General features: G+C 63.7%; 3 protein-coding genes across 5 annotated transcripts; all 3 read right to left on the bottom strand.

The window, feature by feature from the left end:
• Positions 1-1912: 1912 nt before the first annotated feature.
• Positions 1913-3821, bottom strand: LYPD2 (LY6/PLAUR domain containing 2). Its single transcript, XM_025923008.2, has 3 exons — positions 3685-3821; positions 2601-2720; positions 1913-2176 (listed from the first exon to the last, which is right to left on the bottom strand). Exons 1-3 carry the CDS (start codon positions 3743-3745, stop codon positions 1971-1973), a joined length of 387 nt encoding a protein of 128 aa, XP_025778793.1. The 5' UTR covers positions 3746-3821; the 3' UTR covers positions 1913-1970.
• Positions 3822-8924: 5103 nt separating this feature from the next.
• Positions 8925-14057, bottom strand: SLURP2 (secreted LY6/PLAUR domain containing 2). Its single transcript, XM_086695503.1, has 3 exons — positions 13010-14057; positions 9436-9534; positions 8925-9205 (listed from the first exon to the last, which is right to left on the bottom strand). The coding sequence occupies exons 1-3, from the start codon at positions 13104-13106 to the stop codon at positions 9069-9071; spliced, it is 333 nt and encodes a 110-aa protein (XP_086551629.1). The 5' UTR covers positions 13107-14057; the 3' UTR covers positions 8925-9068.
• A 146-nt stretch (positions 14058-14203) lies between these two features.
• On the bottom strand, positions 14204-19925 carry LOC112859701 (ly-6/neurotoxin-like protein 1). Of its 3 annotated transcripts, none has more exons than XM_086695493.1 (4): positions 19792-19925; positions 18700-18901; positions 18387-18488; positions 14204-18179 (listed from the first exon to the last, which is right to left on the bottom strand). In XM_086695493.1, the coding sequence occupies exons 2-4, from the start codon at positions 18749-18751 to the stop codon at positions 17983-17985; spliced, it is 351 nt and encodes a 116-aa protein (XP_086551619.1). In that variant the 5' UTR covers positions 18752-18901; positions 19792-19925; the 3' UTR covers positions 14204-17982. The 3 variants fall into 3 exon arrangements, with proteins under 3 accessions (XP_086551619.1, XP_086551618.1, XP_086551620.1); XM_086695492.1 differs by lacking the exon at positions 19792-19925 and adding an exon at positions 19317-19339; XM_086695494.1 differs by lacking the exon at positions 19792-19925 and adding an exon at positions 19137-19274.
• Between the last annotated feature and the right edge of the window lie 3355 nt (positions 19926-23280).

The following is a 23280-nucleotide window of genomic DNA, read 5'->3' as shown; positions in this document are numbered from 1 at the left end:
TCTGACCCCCTTTCTTTCACCTGTAAACCAGGCGGAGCGTCGTCGGCCGCGAGGGCAGCCGTAAAGACGAGGGAGTGGTGGTGGACGTGGCATGGCACAGCCCCTGCCCAGGCAGGGAAAGCCTGGGAGATGTGGATGGCAGAGAGGGTGCTCGGCCATCTGCAGAGGCGGGCAAGGGAGGAGGGGCACAGCCAGGACAGGGGCGCACAGCTTTCCCGTGTTTGGCTGGAAGGCTGTGTGTGTGCGTGCACACGTGTGCATGCGTGTGTGTGTGTGTGTGTGTGTGTGTGTGTATCGAGTCTCAGCCCAGGCTGTAAGTCTCAAGTCCCCACCACTCTCCTCACTCTTGTGAGACACGCGAGAAAAGCCAGGTGAGGGTGTGTTGAATGGATGTGGACAGCGCCTCCTTCGTGACAAAGTCGGAGCTCAGAGTTGACCCCCAAAGGGAGGCATCTGGTCAGCTCTTGGCCGTTCTTGACCTCCGAGTTCCCTGCTGTTCCTGGAGTCTGCCTGGGCTCTCTGGAGGATGGTGGTCATGCTACGTGGCCAGTCTGTGCTGGCCACTTGGGTGGGGCTTGCTGGGCTGTGGGGGTCCTGTCCCCCAGGAGCTGGCTCAGGACCACAGAGCCCCTGAGACTGCACGTCATATCACAAGAAGCAGAGGTCTGGGGGTCCTGGGGTCCCAGGGATTTGGGGCCTTCAGGCCCTGCGTCTCCTCTCTCAGAGGCCCGGGGTGTCCTTCACCCCAGGACAGACCTGCTTCAGGTCCTGGCTGCTGCCGTCCCCCATCCAAGAGCAGGAAGCCCCGGGAGGGGTGATGGCTGCTTGTGAGGGCTCTCTGGGCTCGGGGCCACGGGCCCGCGGGGAGCGCGCTGGCACACTAGATGGAGGCCTTCCCGGCCCCATCTCAGCGTGGCGGGACGCTGGTGCTGTGTCCCCTCCCAGGACTGAGCCAGCTCACCAGGGGCCCAGGAGAGGCCGGTGGAACGGGGTGACTGAGGGCCCTCCCCTCCCCTTCTCACCTCCCTCAGGTGGCCCTGGGGGCAGGTCAGCACTGGGCTGGGGGGGCTGGGGCCTGCCTTCCTCAGGCACAGGGCCCTTGCTGTGTGTGCCCCAGGACCGCACGTGTGTGCACAAACGTGTGTGTGTACGTGAGAGCATCGAGTCCCAACACAGGTGCAGGCCTGGGGGTCCCTGGGGACCAGAGGCCTGCCGGACAGGTGACTCCTGGGAAAATGTCTGGAGGATTCTGTGCTGGCCTGAGGCCGCAGTGGAATGAAGGTCCCCTCCGCGTTGGAGTTGGGCCACCCTGGGCACCCGGGGAGCGGGGCCTGGTGAGCCTGGAGAAGGCAGAACGTGCCTGGTGGCCCTCTCCGCCACCCAACATAGGGGAACGTGTCAGCACGGGCAGGGAAGAGCCCTGCTCGGGGGCCAGGTGAGCGGGCGGTGGGTGCTTCGTGGGCTGATCCCTGATCCCAGGTTACTCTTCCTGCCCGGGGCTTCCTTCCGCCTGGCCTGCCCTCCTCTACCCAACCAATGTCTCAGTCATCCAAAGCCTGGCCTTAAGGGCCCCTCCTCCGAGAAGCCACCGGTGACCCGGCCCTGGCAGGCAGGTGCTGCCCTGCCTGCGGGGTCCCCCTTTCTGCCCCATCCCAGTCAGGCCCCCTCCCCCACAGGGTTTGCGTGGGTGTCACGGGCCTAGTGACTGTCCTCGCTTACCACGTCATGGGACTTGGAGAGGAGGCCCCTAGAGACAGCCCAGAGGCAGACCGGGAGGGGAGGGGAGGGGCTGGGGAGGGACCTCGGGGGACACAGGAGGAGGCTGACGGAGCCGGAGACGCAGCTGTAGGCCCCCCGGCCCCCCGTGGGCAGGGCACCCAAAAGCAGACACAGGACGCCTGGTGCAGGGGTGGTGCTTCTTCAAGAGCGGTTGGGGCTGGCTTGCAGGGGTGTGTGGGGTGGGGAGGGCTCTAGGGTCCAAAGCTCCAGAGCAGGAGGAGTGCCAGCACGAAGGCCAGGCTGCGGCGGCCGTCCAGGGCGGGCGCCCCGCCCACGTTGCACAGGTCGTTGTTACAGCAGGACACGGGCCGCGTCTGGCCGATACCGTCCACGTCCGAGGGCACGCACTTGCTGGAGCAGGACTTGGTCACCGTGGAGTCCCCCAGGAAGGGGTACACTGTGGGCCACGTTGGGTGCCCGGTCAGCTCCCGAACCCCAGGGCCCCCAGGCGTGGCCCCGTGACCCGGGGTGGGGGTGGGGGTGGGGGTCACTGCTGCACCTCAGTCCCCCTCCTCTTTCCTTCCGCCACCGTGGGGGTCCTACGTGCCAGGGACACAGCGGCTGACACGGGGATTCCTGGCTGGATGAGGCAGTTCCTCTCCAGGTGCCTCGAGCAAGGCTGAAGGTGCGTTTCCGTTAAAGGAAAGAGGGGGGCAGGGGCAGGGGGGGGCGAAGTGCTTCCACCAAAAGCCCTTTTTGCAAAACGGCTGGGGCCGTGGCTGCGTGCTGTGCACGGGGCCCCCACAGCTGGCCAGGGGTGACACCCGGGAGGCAGCTCTGACCCTGGGACCCCAGCCCTGCCCCGCCCAGCACCCGCTGACCTATCTCCAAGGAGTAGAGGGTGGTCTTGCACATGGTTTCGTTGACACCGCAGGTGGCGATGGTGACACAGCTGGACACACTGGTGGGCTCGTGACAGGTGTAGCATCTCAGGGCCCCCACTGGGTGAGAAGCGGCAAAGGACGCGTCAGGCAGGCCCTGCCCCTCCCCAGCCCTCTGTCCTGGAGGCCCAGGTTCGAGGGGGATGACGCCACCCGGGGGGTGCCCGCCCACCGAAACTCTGGGAGGATTCAAGAGGTCTGGGCAGGAGGCTGGGGACAAGGTGCCCTCCCAGGGGAGGCGGGCCGAGGTGGGGACTGGGCAGCTCGGGAGGCGTCGAGGGGGGGGCCTGCGGGGTCAGGGAGGGCCTTGGTGCGGCAGGACACCCCCTCGGGGTCCTCATCAGCAGAGAGCAGCACCCGACCGAGGGGTGCAGTGGGGCCTCGGGAACAAGTGAGGAGGTGTGCGGGCTGTGTGCATCCACAGGCATCGGCTTAGCAGAGGCGGGGAGAGCCATGGCCCCAGGGGCCAGGCAGGTCAGGCCGGGGGGGGCCCCCGGGTGTGCTGCCCTCCCCTCCTCTGCCGGGTCCCGTCCCACCGCAGGAGCCCAGCTGGGCCTGGCCGCCCGGCCCAGTGAGGCCGCAGGGCCCTCCCCTCCACCGTGTGGCCCTCTGTCTTCAGGTTGACCTCAGTTTCCCCTCCGCCCAGCTCCTTTCCTGGTTGGGTGTGGGGGCCCCGAGGGGCTGGGGTGTCTCCCCTAGCTGGTGACTCGGACCTCCCAGAGCCTTCCTGGTCTTCCCAAGACGCCTCTCAAGGCCCGCCTCCACCGTGGCCCCGGAACCAAGGAGCACGATTCTGACGGTGCCCTCTGCGGCCCGAGGCCCCCAGTGACAGGCAGGTCCCCAGCTGGCACCGGGGCCTCTGCTGCTGCCCCAGCCCAGCCAGTCCCAGCCCTGGGCGCAGGCCCTTTGGTACTGCACCCACCTCTGCCTCGCTTGGGCTGAGGGCCCTGCCCTTCCCTCCGCACTCACCCCCCTCCCCGCCCCGCCTCGCCTCTGCTCGGGCCCCTCTGCCTGCACCCCTCACCGAGCTCGCCGCTGCAGGCCGCCAGCACCAGCACCAGCAGCACCGGCCGTGCCCCCCTCATGGTCCAGTCCTCACGCCGCAGCCACTGCTCCCTCACCCTCGGCCTGCCCGAGGGGTAGCAGACACCGGCGCAGCCACCCGACCGGTCAGCCGAGCAGATTAGTGCGATTGGGTTTCCTGTGGGCGGCTGGGGCGTGGAGACCCACCCCCCGCCCCCTGGGGCCCCTCCCGCCTCCACCCGACACCCCATTCCTCCCGCCCTCCCTGTCCCCTTCCCCACTCCCGTACCTCCCACAGCCTGGGGCCCCTCCCTGCCCCTGATGACCCCTCCTTGCCGTTTGGGGGCCCTCACCTCCCTGTGACTCCCTTACCTGGGCCCCCCATCTTCTCCTTCCTCCCCCATTCCTGCCTCTGCCCGGCACCCTTTCCGCCTTGGGTCCCCATGCCTATCTCCAGGGCAGAGTCCGGGTCTGGGTTCGAATGCTACCAGGGTGCCCCGGGACGCCCCCTCGTGGGGCACAGTGATGGGGGCGGACTGCCGCCTGGACAACCAGCCACGGTGTACTCGGAGGCTTAAGGGGACAAAGACAGGAAGGTGCCGGGTCAACAAAAATGTCCTGGAGGGAGGTTGGAGGTGGGGAAGGGCCAGGATCGCCTTGGGGACGCTAATCCCGGTGTCCACTGGAGGGGCAGGCACACCTTGATCTCTAATGGAGCCAAAGGGTCTGCCCCTCGGGCAGGGCTCACGGGGCCCCAGCGCAGGTCAGGAAGTTGATGGGAAGGGCCTTGCCCAAGGCTCAGACAGGACTCAAGTGTGGCTCCAGCCACTGCTCCCCCCGTATACTCACACACACACACGCGTGCCAGACACATGCACACGCACACACTCGTGTGCACTCTCGCACGCGCACACATGCACTCACAAACCCGCACACATGTGCACACTCACATACACAGTGCACACTCACGTGCACACACGCGTGCCAGACACACACTCGTGTGCACTCTCGCATGTGCACACATGCACTCATAGACCCGCACACGTGCACACTCACATGCCCACACTCGTATGCACTCTCGCACGCGCACACATGCACTCACAAACCTGCACACGTGTGCACACTCACATACACAGTGAACACTCATGTGCACACACGCGGGCCAGACACATGCACACGCACACACTCGTGTGCACTCTCGCACACGCACACATGCACTCACAAACCTGCACACGCGTGCACACTCACATACACAGTGCACACTCACGTGCACACACGCATGCCAGACACACGCACACACTCGTGTGCACTCTCGCGTGCACACACACGCACACTCACAAGCCCGCACACACGTGCAAACTTGCACACATATACATATGTGCAAACTCACGCGCGTATGCACGTGCACACGTGCACCCCCGAGGGTGCCTGCACGTCAGCCTCCACAGGATGTACTCCGCCTGGGACCCCGTCACACCCTCCACCAAGCCCACAGCAGCTACGGGGAACGCTGGGGTGGGGTGGGGAGGGTTGCTGACAGGTTCCTCGGCCTCTTGCCGGGCGGTCAAGGCCGTGGTGCCCAGACTCACTGGGGCCACGCTGCAACCCCACCCACCTCCTCCGTCTTCTCCCACAGGGTCCAAACCTTGGTCCCTCCTAGACTCTGCCCCTGCTCTGCTTCCTACCGCCAGAGACGCCTCTCCCTCCCCTCCCCTCCCCCCTGCTCTCCTGTGGTTGAAATTCACTGTCTGGGGACTCCCCCCGCCCCCACCCCACCGCCTTTCTATGGTCTCTGGACTTTCCCTTGAGATGGGCTCCAGGGAGCTGGAGGCGCTTGTGTGTCCCTGGCGGGGACTGGCGGGGCCTGAGGACGAGGCGCGTGGTGACCCTTAGCACCGGGCGCATGTCGGCCACTTCACCTGCTGGGTCGTAGCATCCTCGCTGCGGCCCTCCAGGCACACGCCACCACCGCCTGTACTCGGGACACAGGGTCAGGGGCTCCCGGCCTTGGCGGGAGCTGCCCTGGGCGGGTCACCTAGCTTGGGCTGGGGAAGCCGAGACGGCGACCGGGCTTGTCTGATTTGACACTTCACCACACCGCACAGCTGCAGCTCGGCGCTGATGTTGGATGTGGCTAACCGGATCAGACACCGGCCGCACACACCCTAGGCTCCTCCTGGTCTAGCCCAGTTCCTTTGCTGCAGCCACACCAGCCCAACCCCTCGGCCTCGGACCCGAGGGCCCCGCCTGTGCCCTCCCTCCTGAACACACCCGTGGCCCCCGGTATTCGCTCCTCCCGCGGTTTCCGCCTGATCCCTGGGCAGCCAGGCTGAAGCCGGCCGCGAAGTGTCAGCTGTCCACCTAGGTCGGGGAGGGATGTGACCCGGGCAGGGTCTGGGTGGGCTCTGTCTAGGATGCCAGCCGAGAGGCCTCCAGCCACCCCTCTGTTCTACCAGGAGCCTCCAGGTCAGGGCCCAGTGTGTGACCGGGGTCAGGGTTCTGGGCGTGACCAGCGTCAGGGCTCAGGGTGTGACCAGAGTCGGGGCTCAGAGCGTGACCAGGGTCAGGGCTCAGAGTGTCACCAGGGTCAGGGTTGAGGGTGTGACCGGGGTCAGGGTGAGCGTGTGACCGGAGTCAGGGCCCCTCTGCTGTTGCCCCATCTACGGCATGGCCTCCCCTCCGGCCTGCCTGTGGGTGACCTCCTCTGGGCAGTGTCTTCGGGCCCCAGGAAGGCAGAGGGGTGTCTTGGCCCAGGCTCCCGCTCAGCGGTTCCCCTGTAAGCCGATGTTTCTACACCGTGAAGGGAGTGCACAGGGTGCAGTTCTCCCCAAGGCAGGCCCGGAACCCTCGGTGCCGTGCCCTTCCTGAGGCCCCTGCGGGAGGTGCCCTGATGCGTGGGCACACGTGTGCTGGTAGGCACCAGCACGCGTCCACGCCGCGGCGGGGACCTTCCACTGCAGCCACACCCTGTGGGTCGTGTGCTCGGAGGCACAGAGCTGGGAACCTTCATGTCCCCCCCGCGCCACGGGGCTCCTTGTCCCCCTGGTCAGGCTCTCTTCTCCCCGCTCTCCATCACCACTGACCCTTCCAGGAGATTCGCAGGAAGGCAGAGCTGGCAAATGGCCACTGTCCATTGCAGGCATTGGGGAATGACCCATCCGCTCTCCGACGAAAACCGTTAGACATCAGTTGTACCTCCAGACTCAGAACCCCTGCCTGGGAAGCCTGAAGGTCTTATCGGGTGCTTACCCAGCCCTCGGCGGGCCCCCACGTTGGGGCACCTGCCTTAAACCAACCACGGGAGGCGGTGGCTCTGTGGGGGCGGGCACTCCCTCCCGTCCACAGGCGTCTGGGTGACATTTCAGGGGCCAGCATTCAGCAACATTCTTGGGGCATCTTAGAGTTTCATGCACGCGGCCGACTTGCCCCAGGGAGCACCCTGCACAGCGCGCACGGGGCTGGCTTCCAGGCTTTCCCTCTCCTCCCGCTTCTCTCTGTTTCTCCCCTGCATTTAAAATTTTTTTTTCAACGTTTTTTATTTATTTTTGGGACAGAGAGAGACAGAGCATGAACGGGGGAGGGGCAGAGAGAGAGGGAGACACAGAATCGGAAACAGGCTCCAGGCTCCGAGCCATCAGCCCGGAGCCTGACGCGGGGCTCGAACTCACAGACCGCGAGATGGTGACCTGGCTGAAGTCGGACGCTTAACCGACTGCGCCACCCAGGCGCCCCTCTCCCCTGCATTTAAAGTGCCACTTGCTTTTACGTTGTCCCTTTCTTTTTTTTTTTAATTTAAAAAAAATTTTTAAATCTTTATTTTTGAGAGAGAGAGAGACAGAGGGCAAGTGGGGGACGGGCAGAGAGAGAGGGAGACACAGAATCTGAAGCAGGCTCCAGGCTCCAAGCTGTCGGCACAGAGCCCAACGCGGAGCTGGATCCCATGCACCGCGAGATCATGACCTGAGTTGAAGTCAGACGCTTGACTGACTGAGCCGCCCAGGAGCCCCTCCTGTCATTCTGTTTAGATTTGTGTGGAATCATGACTCTTCCTCAGTCTGGATTTTCAATCTTGCTTTGATTTCCGAAATCCTCCTTCTCTTGTTAATTTGTAAGAGCTTTTAATGCATGCGCTTCTGATGGCACGCGATTCACCCACTGCAAGCGTTTTCGGTGTGCTCCCAGATTTGTGCAACCGCCCCCCGTCAGTGTAAGACTTTCCTCACCTCAGAAAGGGACCCACCCGCCTCCTGGCCTACTTGCCTGCTGTGGGCATTTTGTGGAAATGGACTCACAGAGGAGGTGGTCTTTTGCATCCGGCCTCTTTCCCTCAGCCTGAAGCCCTGGGGCCCGTCCCCGCCGTGGCGGTGCCTCTGGAAACATCCCCGCGCCTGGGGAGTCCAGTCTGTCTGTCCCCTCGTCCGCTGAGGCGCTGGGCGCGGCTTCCCCGTCTGGCTCTTGTGACGACGCTGCCGTGAGCGCGGTGTGAACGTGTGAGTGTTCATCTCTCCGGGTGTGTGCCCCGGGGATGGAGTTGCGGGGCGTGTTGTGACCGCGTGTAGCTGCTCGAAGAACGCGTCTTGATTTTCTATGCTGAGCCGTCTATCGTGTTGACAATCTCTCTTTTGACATTTAAAGCTCGGGTTCAGTGGGACCGCCTCTCGATAGGAGGGGAGTGGAGGCCGGGAGCCAGCGTGGTTTTCTCCCGCGGGGTCAGCTTCCCCCTCTCCGGCCTGTGACCGCCGTGGTGGCCACGGTCAGTCCCACCTGGGAGCTCGTAGGGGCCTCTCCCGTGGGCCGAGGGCCCTCCTTGCACCTCCGTGTGGGGTCGCTTGCTCTGCTAGGACGCCGTCGCCGCACTGCACCGGCTTTTCCACGTCTTCTCAAGAACATGGGAGAACGTGGCCGGGGTAAGAACAAGGAAAGGGCCGGGCGGTGAGCCCATGGGGAGGTAGGGGGACCCGTGCTCCACTTTGCGGCCCGAGGCTGGTGGGAGCCATGATTAAAAGTGTGCCAGTGTGTGTCTCTGTGTGCGTGCGTGTGTATGGGTGTGTGTGCACGTGGGGGTGTGGGTTAGTGTGCGCGGGTGCACCTGTGGTGGGGGCTGATTCCAGCCTCACCCTCTCACCTGGCTGCTCTGTCCCTTCCATCCTCTCCCCTGCTTCCCCCAAAGTCCCCGCCCCCTGCCAAGGGCCCCTCCCCCTTCCTCAGACCCACGCAGTGCCACCCTTGGGCCCCCTGACCCCCCTGCGTGGCCCGGGATGCTCCTGGAGCGCCCCCCGGCCCCGGGGGCCCCATCTCAGCCGCGGGCGGAGCAGGGTCTGCCCGGGGGCCGGGGCGCGACATCGGCTCTGTGAGCAGGGGCAGCGGCTGCGGGTGGAGGGGCGCTCAGTCATGGTTGCAGAGGCTGTACTGGCAGCAGACAATGGACACGTGGGGGCCGAGGCCCAGGGTAGAGATGTCGGGGCAGCCGGTCTGGCACGACTTGGTCACCATAGGCAGGTCGATGAGGCTTAAGGGGACCCCTGGGGTGGACGGAAGGCTCCCTGAGCCTCTGCACTGCGTGCCCCCTGCCCCACCGGCCACCAGCGCAGCCCCCCTCCCTCGGGCCCTCTCCGGGGCTGAGGCCAGGGGGTGCTCCCCCCGCCCTGCTCCTGACTTGCTGGGAGCCTGGACCAGCTCCGCCCCCTCTGAGCCTGGCTCTCTTCTGGGCAAAGGGGCCACGGCTGGCCCACCCCACACGCGCCCCACTCACGGGTGGCGATGGTGACGCAGTAGTTGGAGTTCCGTGGGCATCTGAACGCACGGGTGCACCCTCCGAAGTCCTTGCACTGGTGACACATCAAGGCTTGGGCTGTAGCCGCGGGCGGAGGGACAGGTGGATGGACAGACGGGGACACAGGTGTGGGCAAGTCCTGCCTAATAGCACCCGCTACTCCTACCCAGCGCCCCACTGTCATTCTCAGGGCCCTAGCCCCGCATCCTGGGGTGCCGAGCCCTCAAGACCTCCCAGATGGGGGGGTGGGGGAAGGTCACCATGTACGAAGCATCAGCCCGGGGCCGGGCAAGGTCCCGAGGCTCCAGCCCGTGGGACCGCGCTCTTCACGGGAAGCGGGGGCCAGGCCTGGGACCACAACTGGATGGGTGCTACGACTGGAGGCCGCTCTTCTGAGTCCCCCAGCCAGGAGAGCGCTGGCCCGGGGTGGGGGCAGGATGGGGTCCTCTGGGCTTGCTCTGTGACATCCCAGGGGAGCGGAGCAGGGCCGCACCCTGAAGGAGTTGAGAGTTGAGGGAGTTTGGGATGGAGGGAAGGTGGTGAGGGCTCCCCAAGACACCACCATGCCCATTTTCACCTTGGGGGGGGGGCGGCCTGGGTAGGCCCCCTTAGGCCCACCGGCACCTTAGTTCAAGTGGCTAAAGTCACGGGGCCTTGCCGGCCTCCGTGGGGAGTGGGGACCAAGGGTGGCAGGTGTGCTGGGCAGTGAAGGGCCGGAGGGAGGCGGGAGGGAGGCCAGCATGGCTCTGTTCTGCGAGGCCATCACAGATTCTTCTGGAACACTGAGTTCACTCCATAAATGTCTGCCGGCTCTGCCCTCCCACGTGGGCACTGCGTGGGGCCCCACAGCCGCTCTGCCTGCCTGGCTGTCTGTCCTTCTGTCCCCCTCCTCCCCACAGTTCCCGTCACCCCCCCCCCCTTCTCTGGTTCCTGAGCTTCTGTGCAGGAGGTCGAGCCACGGCGCCCGGCCCTGCCCTGGCTGCCCGCGCGTCTGGGCACAAACGCAGGGCCAGCGGGGCGAGCCGCAAGGCGCGCACTGCCCCCACTCGCCGTGTGCAGGCTCGGCGCCCCAGGACGCTCGCACCAGAGTCCAGGAAAACACGCTCACCGCCCCCCATCACTCCCTGGTCAGCCCTTCCGGCCTCACCCCCCCATCGCCCTGGCTCTGCCCCGGGTCGGCACACTTTCAGGCCCGGGTCCTTGACCCTGATGGTGCACGGCACACTTGAGCCAAACCACATACGCACGGGCACTCGCACGCACACCCGGGCAGGGGCTCCCGGCCCCCTCCCGGCCTCACCCTCTGCTCCCTTCCCCCCCCCCCACCCCGGGGGCTGTGGGCGGTGCCCTCCCAGAGCCACAGAGCCGGAGGTGGAGACAGGACGTGTCCACCGTGGCGGGGCGCCCACCGTCAGCCTAGACTCGCCCGCCAGCCCCACAGAGCAATCCGAGACCCCACATGTGACCAGGAGAGGTGACGGTTCCTGTCACAAAGCCCAGCAAAGCTGCTTGAAGCCACCCTCACATCAGGCCTGAGGACGGTGTGGTACGTTGCATACTCCGCCACCTAGTGGACAGACAGGGGAGTGTCACCGGCAGACCCGGGCAGTCTGGGTCTCCAGGGCGTCAGCGAGAGAGAAGCAGCTCCTGCCTCCTGCTCTCCTCTGCTCACCCCCCACCCCCAGATGCCTCCCTGCGCCGCCCATGCTGTGCCTTCTGCTCTCCGGCAAAACAGGCCCAGCTCATGTGCCACTCCGCTAGGGAGGTCTCCTGCGGTTCCGGGCAGAGTTGATGGCTCCTCGTCTGACACGCCCACCACGATCTGCTGATGCCTCTGCCCCAGCCTGGTGATGGGGTCCCTGCCCCCACGTGGTCTCACTCAGGGCTGGCTCCCCATCCCCGCTGCCTCCGATGTGACGGACACGAGCGGGCATTTCGCCCACTCTTCTGACCCAGAGCATCCCTCACATAGCACCCCTCCTCTGTACCTAGTGGGACTGAGGAGAAGTTTGTGGAGGGAGGGAAAGAAGGAAAAAGGAAAGGAAGGAAGAAAGGAAGGAAGGAAGGAAGGAAGGGAGGAAGAAAGGAGGGAGGAAGGAAGGAAGGAGGGAAGGGAGAGAGGGAGGAAGGAAGGGAGGGAGAAAGGAGGGAGGGGGAAGGGTGGCCAGGTGTGCAGGCTTCCGGGGGCTTGTGTGGTCTCCCGATCGGTGCAGCAGGCAGGACACCTCCCACCCTGCCCCTGTTGGCTCTAAACCGGGACTGGTGTGCGGACTGGGGGGAGTGCGCTTCCCAGGATAGCAGGGAGAGGGCGCCGACGATGATGTGGCCTGTGGGGCTCCTGTGATCCACTGGACCTGGGCTAAGCCAGGGGAGGGAGGAGGGGTCTGTGGGTGGCCCCTCCCAGATGCCACCTGACCCCCCCCTCCCCCCGCCATGACCTAGTCCCGGCGGTGACAAAGACTTTCCCCGTGTGGAGCTCAGGTCCCCAAACCCCTGTCCGTCAGCACTGGTGACCCAGGAGCAGTTCTTAGGGGCCATCGATGAGACCCGGGCCCCAAGCCTCACATACGTTCCCCGCCGGACAGAGGGCCTGCACAGGGCCCGGGCATGGTCGGGAGGGTCCCAGCAGGTAGAGACACTGGCAGACCCCAGAGGGTGGTGGGTGCAGCCCTGTGCCCTCGCCAGGGGCTGTCCGGACACTCCCTCTGTCCATCTCATTTAAAGCCATGGCCGCGAGGAGGGTGCCAGCCCAGATGTGGAAACAGAGGCCTGGCCAGGTGAGGGCCGGGGGCCGGGGGCCGGTCGGGGTTGGGTCAGGGGCCCAGCTGGGTTCGTTCGGGCATCTGGGTGGGTGAGCGGAGATGCCATCCACCTCGGCCAGGAGGAAAGATGATGAGGCCGGGTGTGCGCAGCCCCATTTGAGGGAGATGTCCCCAAGGAGCCCTGAGGCAGGCATCCGGCCCGAAGGGCCTGGAGCCGACCAGCCGGGGCCAGCGATGGAGGAGGTGGGCCCAGCTGAGTGCGGAAATGGCCCGAGTGAGGTGACTGGACCCAGATGGAAGCCAGAGCGAGGGAGCGGAGGCCGGGGTCCCAGCAGGAGGGACTTAGGAGGGGGCCCGGAGAGGGTGGGCCCAGGAGACAGTGCCGGCCAGGGAGGAGGGCCGTCAGACTCAGTGCAGGGGGGGGGGTGGAGGGGGGATCGCTGCTGAGTTGGAGAGGCCTGTGGGGGAGGTCGGCGGGGGAGGGGTGTCGAGCTGGGGCAGGGCACAGAGAGGCGGGCGGTTCTTACAGGGCACAAGGACAGTGCTCGGGGCTCGGCTGACGGGTCTGTGGGTCCCGGAAGGGGCCGGGGGGGAACTACCGGGTGCTGCCCACGGGCAGAGGGTAGGAGCTGGCTGGTGAGGCGGGGCCGGTGCCCCAGAAAAGGGGGTCAAGGGGGCAGGAACCGGGGTCCTCTGAGGTAGGAAGCCACATCCCGGGGCTCGGTGGTGGCTGAGGCTGGGGGACCGGCTTAGAGCAGTGGTGGGGGGTGGAGGCGGCACCCGGGACTCACCGAGCTCCAGGCTCAGGGCAGCAGCCAGCAGGAGCCCGAGGAGCAGCCGCATGGTGTCCCGGAGAGAGGCTGGTGCCCCGGGCAGCCAGGCTGGCATCTTATACCTGCCGCTCCCACCCTGCACCAGCCGGGCTCCGCCGTCTGACTCGCCTGCCAGCTGACTCAGCCACGGAGCCAGGCTGGGGCCCACGCGGCGCTGGGCCACCCGGCCCCCAGGCTGGAGGGCGAGCCCAGTTTACCGCATCAACCCTTCCCTGTCCAGCAGGTAGGATAATCCCGGTCGTAGGGCGGGGATCACGCCAGCCCACCCGGCAAGGAGGCACAGGCAGCACGCGGCCTCTCGTGTCCCGCGGGAGGGTCACCCCTCCCCCTAGACACGCCGAGGAAGCTGAGGCCAGCCCGGCCGGAGCCCTGGCCAGCGCTGCCCCCGGGGTGTCAGGTGACCAGCTTCCCTCCGAAGGGCCGGAGCATGCGCCTCCTCAGCCGGCCGCCTGTCCGGTGGGCCTCTGCCCACGAGTGGCAGCTGGGAGCCGCCCGCCTGGCCAGAGTGCTGAGGGCTCACGTTCGCTGCTGTGGTCACGCCGCAGGGCCCAAGACCTGCAGCTGTTTTCCCCCGCGGTGGGGGGAGAGCAGAAAGGTATTTGAAAGGGTCCCGTGACGGGTGACACCCGACAGCAGCCAGACATGCCAGGGTGACCCACGAGCCACACCGCTCTGCTAAGAGCTGTCGGGGCTGGGGCACCACGGGGGCAGTGCAGGTGGCTGTCCATGGGGAGCCGGCCCCACCGTCCGGGGATCCCCGTGCGTCTGCTCTGGCTCCCGGGTGGCTTCTGTCCACCCCTCTAGCTGGTGGGCTCCTTAGGGCTGGGGGCTGGAGGGATGGAGAAGGAGCCAGAAGACTGGGGTGCTAGGTGGGTTCCTGGGGTCCCGCCTCCCCCCACCAGCGTTCTCTAGGGGCCCCTCTCAAAGGGTGGGCTGGGTGAGTTGCTGGGCCCGCCTCCTTCCCGTCCTGCTTGGTCCCCTCCCGCGGGTCGTCTCCTTGCCTGCGTCCGTCCGGGCTCCGACGTCGACTGGATGAGCCAAGGTGAACAGGAGTCTGGGACAGACAGAGCCGGCGTGACCAGCCATGCCAGACCCAAAAGGTGGACCTGAGCTCAGACCAAGGTGGCTGGTGAGGACAGAGAGCAGGGCAGACACATTTATTCATCCATTTATTCACTCACTCCGTGAGATACGGAGCGGACCCCTCGGGTGCAGAGTGTAAGCAGAGGAGGGAGCTCTGGGGAGAAGGCGGATGCTTGTGTCGGTCAGGGTCAGGGTCAAGGTCAAGGTCAGGGCTAGGAGTTAGCATTAGCGTCTGACAGGGACACGGCCTGGGAAGTGTGACGAAGGGAAGGGACGCCACCCGTCAATCCATCCGTCTGTCCATCTGAGGCCTCCTGTGTGCTGGTCACTTACACCCACAGCCTCGTTAACCCCCACGAGGCCTCAGCTCGGCGGGGACGGTCGTTCCCATTTTATCAGTGAGACAACGGAGGCTCAGAGTTGTGAACAGGGAACTCCCGGCAAGTTCAGTGGTGGGAGCTAACAAAACGCACTGAGAGGGCACGAGGCAGAAAGAGGCCTCTCCCTTTCTTTGTACCCTTTCCAGAGGTTTAGAAGCAAGAACAACATACATGCTCACGGAACAAACCGGCCGCTGTAAAGGGGATGACGACGTGGTTGGTGCTGCCCCCTGCCCCCCGCCCAGCAGGGCACCTCAGCCCTGGACGCACACCTTCCTGACGCCTTCTCTCCGCGCAAGGCCGGTGTCTCTAGGTGAGCGCCCACAGCCCCAGCTTCTCAGCTGTGCCCCAGGACAAGGCACAAAACAGCCACAGGAGGGGACACAGCACAGCCAGCACGAGGGACCCCCAGGCCGCTTTGAGACACCACAAAGACCTCTGAGGAGCCCGAGCATCTATTCACACCCAGTGGGTGCTCGATTCTGTCGGAAGGATCCTGGAGTCACGTTGGCGCCCCTGCGCTCTCCCCCGTCGGCGACGCCAGCCCACGGCCCGGGACACAGACGGCGGGCCAGTCGCCCTGCCGCTGGTCCTCACGGCTTCTCAGATCTCTGGTTCCACTTTTCTCCTGCGAAGCTTTCCTGACCCTAAACTCTTGTAATGACTTCACAGGCTAAGATTGTTTTCCGTTTACAAACCCACCTCCTGGGCTTCGCCCTCTCAAGCTCCTAGCTGCTGGGAGAAGACAGTGCACAGTGGGGCGGGCCTGTGGGGGTCGGGCGAGGTGGCCAGCCAGCCTGCCGGGCGGGCCGCCACATCATTGCTCCGTGCCTCAGTTTCCTCACCTGCAAAGGGGGCACGATAATGGCTTCCACCTTGCAGGGTGGTCGTGGAGCGCTCAGAGCCACGACCACAGGGAAACCAGACAGATGTGGGTTACCATCCTCGTCGGCGACATCCCCACTGGCATTTCCCACTGAGGGCCTGGCCCACTATTGGTTGAGGGCTTTCCGGGGGCTCTGTGCTGGGTTTCAGAGACATCCGGGCCAGGCAGAGCCCTGTCTGTGGCGGTGGAGGGGGTGGCATGGTCCTGGGGGACCTGGTGCGATGTTGTGGGTGTTGGCCTTGGACCAGGTCGCGGCGGAGCACGGGCAGAGGGGTGCAGAGGGCAGGTGTGGGCACCCCCAAACCATGGCAAGCCCAGCTCGCTGGATCCCTGCTCTCAGTGACCCCGGAGCCCACAGGGGGACACGCGAGGCTCTAACTTCATCCCCCTTGTGATGGAGGAGGGAGGACTGATCCCGTGCCCCTCCCAGCTCTGGCCTACGATGCCAGCTGGCCCAGGACGAAGGTCTTACACAAGCGATTTAACGACGGCTCCCAAGCCTCTCCCACTGAGTGAGGAGGTCAAGGCTGGCTAGGGCTGGAGGCCCATGTCCACCCCTTCCACATCCAGAGGCCTGTGCTGGCCCTCCAGCCAGCTCTGTGGGGGCAGTGCTGTCACTTCCAGGAGGCTGACCACTCCCGGGGGTTCGTTGGATCTGTGGGAGCTCAGGGCGGCGGTCTGGCTTGCTCCCAGCCTCCCCAGGGAAGGGCTCACACAGGATCGGTCCTCGGGGGGAGGAGACACCCAAGTCTCCTGTGGGGGCTGAGCTCTTGACCTCACACTCCTTGGGGTACAGCTCCTTCGGGCCTCTTGGCCCAGGATGAGACCCATCTTCCCAGACCTTCTGGGAGGTCCAACCAGGTCGGCCTGAGGACCCCTACCCAGGCTGGCCCAGGCTCTCCTAGGGTATCCTGATCCCTTGAGATCTGGAATCACAGCTTGGAGCTCTCCAGATTGAATCTCTAGCACAGGCTCCCCGATCAGGGCCATGCTTCGGGGCAAGGGCTTCTGAGTCCAGGGGACTGTCCCACCACACAGGCATTTGTTGTAATGCTGCCAACTTGGGCCCAGCCAGCTTTGAAGGGACTCCTGGGCCCCTCCAGAGATGCTGAGCTGGGGACACTGGTTAGGTAAGGACGCTCAGGCCCCGTGTGACCTGGGCCACAATGTCGCATGTCCAGTCTGACTTCACTGGAAGGAGGGCCAATGTTTCCTGGGCCACCCTTTCCAGGATTGTTGTTGCTGGGTGACTCTTGTTTCCTAAACCAGGCCAGAGATGGGGTTCACCTAGGCTGGGTACCCTTTAATAATGCCCATTCTTGGGCCCCCGAGAGTCCCCAATACCCCACTGGGTTGGGGGCACCTGGAGACCATTCCCCAAATCAAGGAGGGAGCTCTTTAGCCCGGGGAGGACTTCTCTTTCTCCCCTTGGGCAGTCAGAGGGTGAAGGGTCCCATGGAGACCCTCAGGCTGGTGGGCTCAGCCTCTGGGCCGGGGCCGGCTCACCGGCTCTCATTCAGCCAGGCCCGCGGGCCAGAGCAGGTGGGGACCAGCCACGAGTGGGTGTGGACAGTGGTGCTTTGGATTGGAAGGTGCAGAGGGACTTCTGGGATTCTGGAGGGAGCCTGGTCGTCTGAATCTCAGACCCTGCCTCCTCCAGCCTCTGTCCCCGACCTCCTCTTTCTCTTCTTAGGAACACGCCCCCCCCCCCGCCCCGCCCCACTCACCCCTCCACCCCAGGCCAACCGGGATGCGTGCTGCTGCTCAACCCATTCCCGTGAAGGGGCAGGCGAGGGCTGAAAGGCCAAGCTGTTTGGCCCCACCTTCTCCTTGCCAAAAATAGCCCCCGGTCAGCTCTCAGGCTCCACCAAATATAGCCTGCCTGCCCTGCCAAGTGCCTGCAGTGTCAGGCCAGGGTGGGGCATGCGGCAGGTCAAGGGTTTGGCCTGGCAAGAAGGGGAAGAACCTCTCACCAGGCTTCTGGGGCTGGGGGGCCTCAGGGCTCTCTTCAGGACGGCCCGCCCCCTCCCCTGCCCAAGGCCGCCTGGAGACACAGGACTTCCCTGCACAACTACCTGGGACGGCTGACAGGGACAAAGGCCTTCCTCACATGCCCACAGAGACAGCCCTCGTGCGCTTCCAGAAAGCCCTTCTTCCTAGGGTGCCCCCACCCATCCTGGGTCCCTACTGTCCCCCACCCCTCCGCACCCTTACTGAGCAGACCGCGGCAGCTGCCAGGAGGGTGGGCCAAGTCTCCCCTCAAATCAGTGTTCCTCAGCCAACTGAGAACCCCAACTGAGCAGCACATTTTGCCAGACACCCCCCTCCTTGGGCAGAGGAGGGGCGAGCTCTCCCACCAAGGCCAGACAACTTTGGGAGGGCTGGTCCCACATCAACCTTTTGAGAATGAAAGTCCTGGTCTGGGAGGAGGCCCCAGGCCGCGAGCCCCCGAGTCCTGAAGCTGACGGTCCCGGGTGTGGCTGGGGGGAGGGCACCAGGTGGGTGGGGGACGCAGGGTGAAAAGGTAGGGCTGTGCCTCTCAGAACTCCGTCCTTGAGTGGGTCTTGGTGGGGGGCAGGGATTTAGAGCAGACCCCAGACAGTAGCCAGGAGGATGGGGGCCAGGGCCAGGGCCCCCGGCACGGCGAGGCCAGCGCTGTTGCAGAGGTCATACTGGCAGCAAGATGTGGTGGAGGCATGTTTGGAGTAACCGTCGTACACGGTCTCGAAGCAGCTGGGCACACATGACTTGCTCACCTTCATCCTGGTCGGCGTGTAGTCTGCACGGGGGAGCTGGGCTAGGACCCCATGTTGGCCCGACTCTGACATGCAGGGCCTTTAGGGCAGGCTCTCCCTCAGCCAGGTGCTCCCAGAAAGAACCCCAGGGCAGGTGGGGCCTCCCTCCTCAGTCCCCCCCCCCACCCCGCCGCTCCTAGGGGCAGGCAGAACACCCCCTCCTGCTCCCCGGGGGCACCCCAGTGACTCACAAGTGCGTGTGGTCATGCAGTAGGTGACCATGGCCGGGCAGCGCATGGGATTGAAGCAGTTCTCGCCGTTGTAGGCACACACGTGGCAGTCCAGAGCCTGGGCTGGGGGCCGGGGGGGATGGGGTGGGAGCTGGATGGGGGTCGCACAACAGGGGGGAGGCCCCTCCTCCAGCCCGGCAGGCCCCAGGTCCCATCCCCTCCCCCCGGCACAGCTGGAGGCAGAGGTGGTTTTTAGGAAGCCTGGCCTCCCTCCCCACTCCCAGCCGTCCTGCCCCCAACAAGGGTCTGTCCATCTGTCTCTTCTCCATCTTACCCAGAGGGAGGCCCACCAGGGCCACGAGGAACAGGGTGAGCAGGGGCGCCATGGATGGAGGCGAGAGGACAGAGTGGCAGTGGGGAGTTGAATGGCAGCTGGTCCTTGATTTCAACTCAGGCTGGGTCAGGGGCGGGGCACAGAGCGGGTCAGACAGCCCCCTGCCCTCCCCAGCTCCTGGTTTACTGGAGGCACTGCGGCCCTGCACAGAGGACAAAAGAGGTGGTTACCCAAGGGGACCCGGGCAGGGGTGCTGGTGGGAAGATTTCCTGAAGAAGGGGACACAAAAAGAGAAGGAGGCGGGGGGTGGGGGGGGGACAGTCCAAGTGGAGAGACTGGTGTCTACAAACAGATCTGTCGTGCAGGCTGAAGGGGTGGTGCGGGGAGGAGGGTTCATGCAGGGGCCCCACGGAGCCTGCCACACAGCTCCTCCTCACCGAGGGCCCTGAGTACAGGTGAGCGGCCAGGGCACCACTAGGCCCCAGGGTGGGCCTCTCCTCACTGCTTCCCCTCTGCTTTGCCCCTGGGGTGTCCTTGCGTGGGTCCCCCACTTCCGTTACTTTCAGGGCCGAGGCGGGGGCCGCTCTCCCGGGAAGACCTCCGGAGCCCAGTCTTACTTGGGCTTCAGGTCTGAGTCCTGGCCCGGCGGGAGCTCCTGGCAGGAACAGGCTCTGATCAGCCTGTGGGGAAATGCGCTTGGGGCGTCCACGCGGGCAGGAGAGCAGGAGGAACTCCCCGGTCCCTACATGGTGCTCGGGATGGACACGTCCAACTTCTGGCCGGGGGGTGGGGGGAGTCTGGACTACGACTTCCCTCCCCTCCCCCTGCGGGGATTCTCGGGGCCCAGCGTCCCGTCCCAGGGGGCCAAGCCTCCGCCCCTCCGGAGAACAGCAAACCAACCCGTCAACCCAGTTCCCAAGAGTCACCCTCAGGGTGCGGCGGAGGGAGGACTGACCTGGCTGCTCCGCTTCCCGCCCCTTGCCCGCGAGCCCCGCCCCGAAGACTGCGGTCCCAAGCAGAGTGGGGGAGGTTTCGGGATAACCTAAACCGTGACCTTCAGCACGCTGAGCCTCCGCTGCGCCCAGGACTCACCCGCGGCCGCTCGCCAGCTCTTCCCTGGGTCTGAAGGCGCGACCGGACGGGCGCCCCGCAGTGACCACGCCTGAATGCCCCTCTGCGGCCTCCAGAAACTGCTAGCCAGGCCTGACATCCCCGCAGGAGGCCCCGCCCCAGCCCGCCCCCGGCCTGCTTTGGACCGGCCCCAGCCCCGCCCCGGTCCGCCCCCGGCCGGCTTTGGACCCTCCCCGACCCTGGGCCCCGCCCCGGTCCGCCCCCGGCCGGCTTCGGACAGGCCCCAGCCACCCCCGGTCCGCTCCCGGCCGGCTTTGGAACCTCCCGACTCCGCCCCCAACTCTATTTCATCTAGGCCCCGCCCAGGCTCCGCCCATCTCCCCTCCCCCGCGCCCTAGGTCCGCCCAGGCTCCGCCTATCCCCTTTCCTGCCCGCGCCTTAGCCCCGCCTCGCTCCCGCCCTCAGCCCCGCCCAGTCCCGACTCCGCCCTAGGCCCGCCGCCTCTCCGCTCAGGCTCCGTCCAAGGTCCTGTCCAGCTTCGTCCCTCCCGCCGCCTCCGGGTTCCTCTTTCCCCGTGGACTCGAACCCCACCCAGCCCTGGCATCGCGGAGAGCCAGCCACGTCCAGATATGTATGCTGCCCCCCAGTGACATCCACGCGATCCCCTCAGATGCACGCGCACCGCTCAGGGACTACCTCCATGGGATCTGGCCGCTGTCACCCACCCAAATCTTGGGTTTCTCCCTGCTTCTGGCAGCTTGTCTTCGCCTGCTCACCCCCGCCATCACCGGGCCCCTCATTCCTTGAGCCCAGTTCAACCGAGCTGCTGCGTGGAACAACCGCCCCCCACCCCCAGGAGCGCAGTGACCCCTGGACCCGGCTCCCTATTCAGTCTGCCTGCGTCCCCACCTGGCCCTGCCTTCCCTGTTGAGTGACTTCTGCGTTTTACCTAGCATTTCTGGGCTTCCGTCCCCACACCTGGTCCCATCTAGAAAAGTGAAAAATCAAGCCTTGAAAGGATCCCATTATTTCACGGACCCCTCTCACCATAATAATATCAGTATTAAATAATTGTGGTTTTTTTTTTTTTTTAATATACAACTTTCTCAACATTTAGTTTTCTTCTGTTTTGGGCAAAATTTAGGATTTTCATGGGCCCTAAACTTTTCATTTTTTTCTTTAATTTTTGTTTTGTTTTGTTTTCGTGTTTATTTATTTTGAGATAGAGAGAGACAGAGCACGAGCAGGGGAGGTACAGAGAGAGAAGGAGACAGAGAATCCCAAGTAGACTCCACGGTGTCAGTGCAGAGCCCAACACGGGGCTCAACCTCATGAAACTGAGCCGAAATCAAGAGACACAGGCATAACCGACTGAGCCACCCAGGCGCCCTTTTCCATTTTTTTCTAATGTGAAACACACACACACACACACACACACACACACACACGGTTTTTTTGACCATAAAAGTTTTTTTTTTTTTCTTTCTTCATTTGAAGGAGATGGAGTACCTCTGGATCCAAGCAGGCCACCTCTCTGGGCAGATTGGGTGTTTGGTCCCCCTATTTGCCAATAGTCTCCGAGAGGCCCCATGTCCCATAAATATTCTCATCCTCCCGAGGCTCACACTCTAACGGAGTAGAGAATAAACACATGGGTCAAAACCAGAGCATGTCACTGGCTTCAGCATGAGGCCGTGATGAATTGATAAGAACGGGTTTATGGCCCCTCCTTAAACGACTGAAACACGGAGTGTAAACAAAGCACTGCTTTTTGGACATGGTGTGACAGGCAGACAGACACGGTGATTCTGGAGGAAAGGGACTCCGGTGAAGGGAGGGGCTGCAGGCCGCAGCACTAGGGGAACCAAAGAGAGCCCCCGGTCTCCCTGATGGAGGAAACAAGTGGAGAGGCGGGGAGGCCGAAGCAGCTGGAATTTCCAGGGCAGAGCCCGGATGAAGAACTGCCCAGGAGAGAGCTAGGAGGTGGGCAGAGGGTTCCATGCACACATTTGAGGAACTTAAGAAGAGGCAGAAGAAGCCGCTGAGAGGGGGCAGGCAAACCAGTCCCCAGAGTCACACAGGCCCTGGGGGTCACCTGCGTGAGTGGGGAGCAGAGACCTTGGAAGTTGGGGCCACCGGACAGAGTGCTCAGAAGGAAACTGCCCTAATTGTGGGGCCTGCTTGAGCCTAGATCACACTGAGTGATCACAGATCACACTGAGTTCCACCTGACCGAGCATAAGAGCAAGTTTTGAAAGGGTCCAATCGTCTCCACTAACTAGATTGCATCCTGAGACAGAACCCAACATTATTTAAAAGAGAAAATAAGCCAGCATCTTACAATATAAATTTCATCTAATTAAGTACCTGACACTCAATTGAAAACCCCAGCAGGCATGCCAGAAAGGAGGGAAAGGTGACCCGTGGTGGGGAGAAGACAGTCCTTAGAGCCATGAGCGCCACCGCTGGTCATGTCCATGGGCAAGCACATGAAAAGAGACACTGTATTTCCCATATTCAAGCAGACAGAGGAGGGCACGGCTGTGTCGGGGAGCCTCGGGAAACAGAGAAAACACAAACGGAGCTTCTAAAGACGGAAAAATAGCCGGGTGGGGTTAACAGCCCACTTGGGTCTGCGGGGCAAAGATCAGCGGACTTGAAGACTAAGCATGAGGAAGAGGGTCCCAGGACACAAAGAATGAAAAGGGACAGCACAGTGGGGGCCTGTGTGTCGCTGGAGTCCCAGGAGAGGCGAGGAAGAGAAAAAGGTTGTCAAAGAAACAATGGCCAAATTTTTCCGAATTCGTTAAAAACTGTACACCCATGGAACCCAGAAACTCAATGAACCCCAAGCACAAGAAATATGAAGATAACTAGGCCAAAGCATCCCCTGTGCAGGTGCCGTGGCAGCGACAAAGAGGAAACGCTGAGGGCCCGGCAGACTGCACGCAACGGCCAGGGTGACCAGCCCTCAAGCGAAGAAGACAGAAAACCCAAAGCAGACAGGGCAGCATCGCCCACCTGGAAATGCCAGAGGGGCGGCTGCAGAGCCCTCCTGCAGGGCAGTGGAGGGGGGGGTCCCGCAGGCAGAGGGAAATTATGCGGCACCCACACACATCCACACGGAGGAATGGAGAACACCAGAAATGGGAAAAAGAAGGTACTCGTCTTATTTTTAAATGACTTTATCATTATTATTATTATTATTATTAATGTTTATTATTTTTGAGAAAGACACAGAGCGTGAGTGGCGGAGGCGCAGAGATCGAGGAAGACACAGAATCCGCAGCAGGTTCCAGGCTCTGAGCTGTCAGCACAGAGCCTGATGTGGGGCTCGAACCCATGAATGGTGAGATCATGGCCTCAGCTGAAATTGGACGCTCAACCGACTGAGCCACCCAGGTGCCCCTGTCTTATTTTAAAATGACTTTAGAAGATAATTGGCTGCTTAGAGCACAAGTAGTAACAATATATTAAGAGATCTTTAGCAAATGTTGAAGTAAATTGCGT

This window comes from Puma concolor, chromosome F2 (genome assembly GCF_028749965.1).
Source record: "Puma concolor isolate L17-30 chromosome F2, mPumCon1.1.hap2, whole genome shotgun sequence".
Classification (NCBI taxonomy): domain Eukaryota; kingdom Metazoa; phylum Chordata; class Mammalia; order Carnivora; family Felidae; genus Puma; species Puma concolor.
The sequence above is the reverse complement of the archived record's forward strand: the minus strand, read 5'-3'. Positions and strand labels throughout refer to the sequence as shown.